This window comes from Prunus persica, chromosome G4 (genome assembly GCF_000346465.2).
Source record: "Prunus persica cultivar Lovell chromosome G4, Prunus_persica_NCBIv2, whole genome shotgun sequence".
Taxonomy (NCBI): Eukaryota; Viridiplantae; Streptophyta; class Magnoliopsida; order Rosales; family Rosaceae; genus Prunus; species Prunus persica.
In genome coordinates, this window is record NC_034012.1 from 9,960,756 (window position 1) to 9,968,766 (window position 8,011).

Here is an 8,011-nt window from a genome sequence, read left to right on the forward strand (position 1 = left end):
CAACTTAAAGACAAGAACAAGTGATCAGAACCCATTTCAGTTCATCACCAACTCATCCAATTTCACATCCCAAACAAACCCAAATCAAGAGTGATTATTTAGAAGCAAGATTAGTGGCAGACAAGCCCATATATCTCAGGCCACGTCGCTCTCAAGCAAGGTTAGTGAAGAATAACACCATATATCTTCCAAAAATTTCCATGAAAAATTATCACCATATATCAGGGCAACAACTTTTAGTACTTTGTGTGAACGCCTCAAATTAAGTAGGTCAAGTCTTCTCCTGGTGGCCCCCTATTAAGTGGTTGTTGTGGAAATATATATTCGACGTATACAGGGGTCAATTTACATCGTTTTCAAGCATGGTTGCTCTTATATATATATATACCTAATTTGCACTGAGCAACAGCACATACACAAAGCAACATGCTAGTGCAAGCTTATAACCTAATGGCTCATGCCTTCCTTCTCTTCCTCTTATTGCCTTCCATTATATCTACAAATATTCATGCCTGCAAACAAACTGAAAGGAGCTCCCTTCTGTCCTTTGCCTTCACTCTCACTTCTCCTCCTTTAAATTGGACATCCCTTGATTGTTGTCGTTGGAAGGGCATCACTTGTAATCAAGATGGTTGGGTAACCCGTTTGATATTACCTTCCAAAGGGCTCAAAGGAGGTATCTCTCCCTCTTCACTTGAAAATCTCACACATCTCACCCACTTGAACCTTTCCCACAATTCACTATATGCTTCACTTGAAACTCAGTTCTTCTTGTCTTTGAATCGACTTGAGGTCCTTGATTTGAGCTATAACCGTCTTTTTGGAAAGCTACCAATTTCTCTACCATCTAGCAATATCCGGACAGTTGATTTGTCCAGCAATCACTTCATTGGTGCAATTCCATCTTCATTCTTCCAACAAGCAAGCAACTTAACTAGTTTCAATGTTAGCAACAATAGCTTCACAGGGTATGTCCCATCCTCTATTTGTCCCCAACATTCTTCTCCCTTCCTTAGGCTATTGGATTTTTCTTCCAATCTATTTAATGGCAACCTTGCTCCTGGGTTAGGGAAGTGTTCTGAATTGCAGGTTTTTCGTGCCAATCATAATAACCTCTCAGGATTTCTTCCAGAAGATATCTATAATGCTACCAAACTTGAAGAAATTGCATTACCTCTCAATTCACTACATGGAGCAATTAGTGATAAAATTGTCAACCTCACCAACCTTGTCATCCTTGACCTTTCCTTTAATCATTTTGGCGGCGAGCTTCCTCTCAATTTGGGGAAGCTCTCCAAGTTGAAGTTTGTGACCTTAGATTTCAACAATTTAGAAGGTACGTTGCCCCCATCTTTGATGAATTGCACAAACCTTGTAGAACTGCGTTTGGGAAACAACAACTTGGAAGGAGATATCTCTGTGCTTGATTTCTCAAGACTGAGTCAACTTACTAAACTTGACCTAAGGATCAATAACTTCACTGGTACGGTTCCAGTAAGCCTTTACTCATGTAGGTTCCTAAAAGCCATTCGGTTGGCTGAAAATCATATAGAGGGACAAATACAAGCTGAGATACTTTCATTGAAATTCTTGTCCTTGATCTCGTTTGGTTACAATCGATTCACCAACCTCACAGGGGCAATGAAGATATTGATGAGTTGCAAAAGTCTTCACACACTTTGTCTTAGCGGTTCCTTTGTGGGTGAGGGAATGCCATCTGATGATGACATGGTTGATTTTGATGGATTCCAAAATCTTCGGGTCTTGGGTTTGGTTCGTTCTAACCTCACTGGTCAAATACCTTTTTGGTTATCAAAGCTCAAGAATTTAGAGATCTTGGCTCTGGGTTTTAATCAAATCACAGGGCCGATTCCAAGTTGGTTGGGGACTCTTCCTAGACTATTTTATATAAGCTTGTCACACAACCGAATTTCAGGTAAATTTCCACAACAACTTTGTCGACTACCAAGGTTGCTTCATGAACCAACTGCATCTCAAGGAGAGAATTATGAATTTGAACTTCCTGTCTTTAGTGCCAATTGCTTCAGAATAATCGCAAATCAAAATTTTCAATCGCAAAAATTGGATTTTGTTCCAGCAACGATAGACTTATCTGCGAATAACATTGTTGGTGATATACCCACTGAGATAAGCCAATTGCAGCTTCTCCACACGTTGGGTCTTGACTCCAACAACTTCTCCGGCGTCATTCCAGACCAAATATCTAACCTAAGAAATTTAGAGGTTTTGAACCTCTCCATGAATCAATTGTCTGGAATAATCCCATCGTCATTGGCGAGCCTTAATTTCTTAAAAGAATTTAATGTCTCAGATAATAACCTCGAAGGATCGATACCAACAGGCACCCAGCTCCAAAGCTTCGAAGCTTCTGCATTTGAGGGGAACCCAAAACTTTGTGGTGCGCCACTTCCAAGGTGCGAATCAAATAAGGGCATTGATGCAGATAACAAGAACAACAAAGACGTGCACAATGGGCTTCATGAACTTCCATGGTTTTATATTTTCACTGCGCTGGGGTTCATAGTGGGATTTTGGGGAGTATGTGGTTCTTTAATTATTAACAAGATATGGAGATATGCATATTTTCGATTCATAGACAATCTACAAGATAGGGTCTATGTGATGGTAATAGTGCGAATCAACATGATGAAAAAAAGGCTTAGAGGCTAGATATATATTATTAATATTGTACTTTTTATTTTGCATACTCAGTCCAAAGATATGAAAACTTATGCATATTCATGTAATACGGTTGTCAATTGTGAAGGATTGATGTCTTGTCTATGTTTTGGATTGGAATTCCCTTGCTGCTGTGCTTTGGCATGTGGGGCTCAAAGGTTATGTTTGAATATTGAAGTCGCCATATGTTTTCATGTCCTTTTAACTTGGTTCATTGCTTGTTGATATTAAGGAGCGTATGGTGAGCGCCCTCATGCCTTGAATCATTTATCATCAAAATATTTGATATCCTAACTGATCATGCATTTCATACGCTGACAAAAATTTGTGGACTTTGTCTATACACATGAGGAAGAAACACAGGTGTGCGTTCAGGGCTTCTAAGCCAATGAAGACATTCAGAATTTCATTTTGGAGTGGAGGAGCTTGTGCTAAGGACATATTTGTGTATGGGAGCATGAGTTATATCCTGCACAAAAATGATAAGAACTACTCTCTCACTTGTCTATGATAACATATGTTACCGATATGAAGTATCTGCAAAACTAATCGCTTAGCTCAAAGGGAAGGGAAATTGCTCCAGTTGCGAATGATCGGATGAAACAGCCATTGCACCACTCAAGATAAGAAAGAAAATTCAAGAGTTATTAATAGCCTTCCTGTCTTTGGCAATTTATGAAGAGGTTGTACTTGAGCCACATTGTTAAGTTAGCAAAACAGATGCATTTGAATAACTCTAGGGGTATGTCAGTACCAAATCAAGTATCCGCTCTTTTTACTCCCATTTCGTTGAAAAACAGGGCAAAGCCTATATGTTCAATTCTGGTGGTTTTTCAAAGTAATTGGTGATTTAGTCTTCATAATCAACAATCTACAAGTCAAGATGGTGATTGACAAATAGACCCCAACCCACCCACCCCATTTTAATTCACATCTTATATTCCTTCCAGATTTTCAAGCAATCTGCAAACATGAATCAAAAAGTAATTTGCATTCAAACCACAAGTTCTTAGAAGGTACCTTTCGTTCGCACAATCATGTAAATTACATCAACTTTGTGGTGATTGAATGGTCCAAATAAACTTGATTAGCAGTGATTGAATGGGCAGCTAACCGATAAGGGTCCCATCAACTTTGATTAATTATTTCCAATTTGTCTTATGCAGCATGTAATTAGGTAGAATTCCATGATGAAAATTTTCCTCTTAGGCAGTCAATGTTAGCCTTTGAAGTTCGCATAATTGCTTTTTGAATGCTGGTTATGATAGTAATTGCCTTTTTAATACTGATATTATAGTAATTGTCTACCTGTTTATTTGTTTGTTTTCAATTGGGGAGTTTGTGGTTGTTTAATTATTAACAAGACATGGAGATTATCGTATTTTCAATTCATGGACAATGTACAAGATATGCTCCTCTATGCGATGATAACAATCCCCCTCAATAGGATGGAAAGAAAGCTTAGAGGCTAGATATATATTATTAATATTGTACTTTTTATTTTGCATTTTCAATTTGCTTTTCCCTTTTTTTTTCTTTATTTCTGGTCATGACATATTCACGTGATAAATTTTTCACATAAAAACGCTGCATTGTCGTCGGATGGACTTCTTCCATGAAGTGACAGGACCGTCACCCACACTACATCACCCTGCACTTTCTATCCTTTCTATTTCATTGCAATAGCTTAGATTCTATTTCCCGAAAAGCTAAGAAATGGTTATCCTTTTCTCTCGGTATGCTTGCCATGTGGCATCCCAGAATCATGTATAAGCACCTAAAACCTAATAGCTGGTGCGGGTCATGAATGCCTTTCCTTTAATTTGCTCTCTGTTTTCCTTTTCTGAATCTGCGAACCTATCATGAAGCCCCGAAAGAAAACAAATGCAAATAACTACCCGGAATTTAAAATGAGCCAAACATTGTTAAGTTAGCAAAATAGATGCATTTGAATAACTCTAGGGGCATGTCAGTATCAAGTATCCGCTCTTTTTACTCCCATTTCGTTTAAAAACAGGGCAAAGCCCGTCATGAAGCAGCCTATATGTTCAATTCTGGTGGTTTTTCAAAGTAATTGGAGTCAAATATTCTAGGTAATTGGAGTCAAATATTATATGTTTATTTAGTCAATTATCTACTATTTTATCACAAAAAATTGGAAGGAAATACATTGCATGGTAAGTTTAAGTGATTTAAATAGTGAACTAAATACTATGACTTCAGCAAATTTATAGTAATTAATGAAAGAATATTAAAAACACCATAATTTTTTTATATATAATAATTTACTACACCTTTTTTACCTTTTGTTTTATATATAGATAGATAATAGATAATACACTCCATAATAATATAATAAATAATATTAAATAGATTAAATATATCATAGGAAATATTAAAATATTAAAATAATATTAAGACTCGTTGGTTTCAGTAGTGGAAATATATCTTCGACGTATAGAGGGGTTTCATTAGTCCCGCATTTGAACGGTTTATTTCTATTTCTTCTCTTTTCCCTCTCATCTCTCTTGCCTTTCCTTCTCTCCCCCAGTTTTCTTCTTCCTCTTGTCATGGGGTGACTTTTTCTTCTCTCTTCTGATTAGTTTCTTCAGTCAGGTCATGGTTATTAGTTTCTTCATATGGCCGAATGTCAAATTCATGTTGAAGACAAAACTTGGGGCCCAAGGCAAAATTCAAAATCATGGTATGATCGACCGAAGGCTAAACTCAAACTCGTGATCTCAGACTATACTCATGGCTGAAGGCCGAATTCATGATCGAAGATCATACTTATGGTTGAAAATCATACCCAAGAAACTCCACATGCTTGTAATCAAAGATCATATGCAAGTCACACATAAAATTTCACACGCAATGACCTCCCACATATAAATTAGCTTTGTTGTGCTAGAAAGTTGACTTTTATTCGAGCAGAGTTCTTTAAAGAGAGTAGTTAGCTGATTAGATTAGTTTGTTATTAGTTACTATTGTAAGTAATTAGTTAGAGCTGTTGTAACAGCCTGTACAGATGGCTTTATCTATTGTATAGAGTAGACAGGTGTTATATACTCTTCTGTAATCTTTTCTCAATTAATTAATGAGAATCATAAATTCCTTTATGGTATCATACGCCTATTCGATCCTCTCTCCCTTTTCTTCCAACCTGTGATTTTCTCACCAACCAAACAGTGCTTTTCTCATCAACCAAACAGTTTCTTCCGCTCTGATTCTCTTATTTCCATGGCTTCTGAGACCAATTCTTCTTCTTCTGTGCCTTCTGTCTCTCTCACATCGTCTTCAATCCCTGCTTTTGCGACTGTTACTGTTCAAAACATCACAGGCATGGTTCCGATCAAGCTTCAAGCTGGCAATTATTTGCTGTGGAAGAATCTTTTTCTTCCTGTTCTTCGCAAATACAAGCTCCTTGGCCTTCTCATCGGTGCTGATCTACGGCCGTCGAAGACAATTGTTAACAATGCTGATTGCATTGTTGATAATCCCACCTTCGATCTGTGGTATGATAAGGATCAATCACTCATGATCTGGATCATCTCCACTCTCTTGACGGATTTGCTATCTCATACGGTTGGCATTGAGTATTCTCGTGATCTCTGGGAGATGTTGGAAAAACGTTTTGCTGAAGTCTCTCGTGCAAATGTTCATCATCTTCGTCAGCGTCTTCAGAATCTTGTCAAAGGGGATCTGTCTATGGTTTCCTATCTGCAACAGATGAAGGAAATTGCTGATGGCTTGGGCGATGCTGGTCATCCTCTAACTGATGATGATTTGGTGGCTTACATTCTTGTCGGTCTATCTGAAGAGTACGATTCCTTCGTCACTTCTATTGAAACTCGTCGGGAAAAAGTTTCCTCTGATGAACTTCACAGTTACCTTCTCGGTCGTGAAGCTGCTCTTCTGAAGCGCAAACTCCAATCCAATTCCTCTGGACCTACGGAACCGTTTCATGCTTATGTCGCCACTCCTCGTTCTTCACAGCACTTTTCTCTGTCACGTGGTTACAACAACTTTAACTCTCAACATCGAGGTTTTCCTCCCACACGTGGTCTGCTTCCGTCACCGCCCTCCAATTTTGCCCCAAATTTTTCTTCTCCTCCACAATTTGGTGCGCAAGGGTTTCACAGCCCCAATTTTTCTTGAAATTCAAGCCCTGGGGGTGGTAATTCCAATTTAGGAGGTTCTTCTTCATTCAATTCTGCTGGTTTTTCTTCTGGCCCTATTCTTGTGTGTCAGTTTTGCAACAAGAAAGGTCATGCCGCTAACACTTGTCGCAAATTGGGCCGTCTGCTCAATGCTTCTGGCAGTTCTTCATCTTCTGGACCATTTACTGGCTACTATGCTAATCCACAGTCTGCTGCTTCCTCTCCTTCTTGGATTGTTGACTCTGGCGCTACTGCTCATGTGACTGCTACCAATCAGCACCTGCAGAATTCTTCTCCATGCACTGGCTCTGACTCTTTGCAAGTTGGTAATGTTCATTGCTTACCCATGTCTCACACTAGTTTTACCCACATACACACTCCTTCTACTGTTTTTACTTTAAAGGATGTGTTACATGTTCCTTCTATTAAACACAATTTGTTATCGGCAAATAAGTTTCTTCGTGACAACTCTTGTTCACTAACGCTCTATCCTGATTCCTTCACAATTAAGGACTTAGCTACGAAGAGGATGCTCTTCCAAGGTCTCAGTGAGGATGGTGTCTATCGACTTCCTGCTGGTCCTGCAGCTCCTTTTTCATCAAGCCCTTCAATTGCTTTTCTGGCTAATAAATGTGATATCCTCACTTGGCACAAGAGGTTGGGTCATCCTTAATTTTCTTTATTTCGCAAGATTGTTAGTGGCAATCATCTACCTGTTAGTGGTGACTTGTCTGAGTCCTTAATATGTTCTGATTGTATGGTTGGGAAAGCTCATAAGCTTCCTTTTGTTGGTTCTGCACATAAGTCCACCAAGCCTTTAGAGCTTGTGCATTCAGATGTCTGGGGTCCTAGTCCCACTGTTTCAGCTCTTGGTTATAAGTACTATGTTTTGTTTCTGGATGATTACACTAAATACGACTGGTTGTATCCTTTGAAATATAAATCAGATGTGCTTGCAACTTTTAAAGTGTTTAAGGCCAAGTTAGAAAACTTGTTGAACTCTAGGATCAAGATCTTGATGAGTGATTCAGGTGGTGAATACTTAAGTACTGCTTTCCAAGATTTTTTAAACACAGAAGGTATTGTGCATCAATTGAGTGTCCACACACCCCTGAACAGAATGGCAGTGCCGAACGCAAGCACAGGCATAT

The 8,011-nt window shown here is 38.7% G+C and overlaps 1 protein-coding gene across 1 annotated transcript; it reads left to right on the forward strand.

Annotated features, from left to right (window-relative positions):
• LOC18781315 (tyrosine-sulfated glycopeptide receptor 1) lies at positions 436 to 3,494 on the forward strand. The gene has a single exon (XM_020562568.1). The coding sequence runs from the start codon at positions 451 to 453 to the stop codon at positions 2,689 to 2,691; it is 2,241 nt and encodes a 746-aa protein (XP_020418157.1). The 5' UTR covers positions 436 to 450; the 3' UTR covers positions 2,692 to 3,494.

What these genes read in the sequence shown, in the direction of transcription:
- LOC18781315 (XM_020562568.1), top strand. Translation starts at nt 451, where the DNA reads ATGGCTCATGCCTTCCTTCTCTTCCTCTTATTGCCTTCCATTATATCT.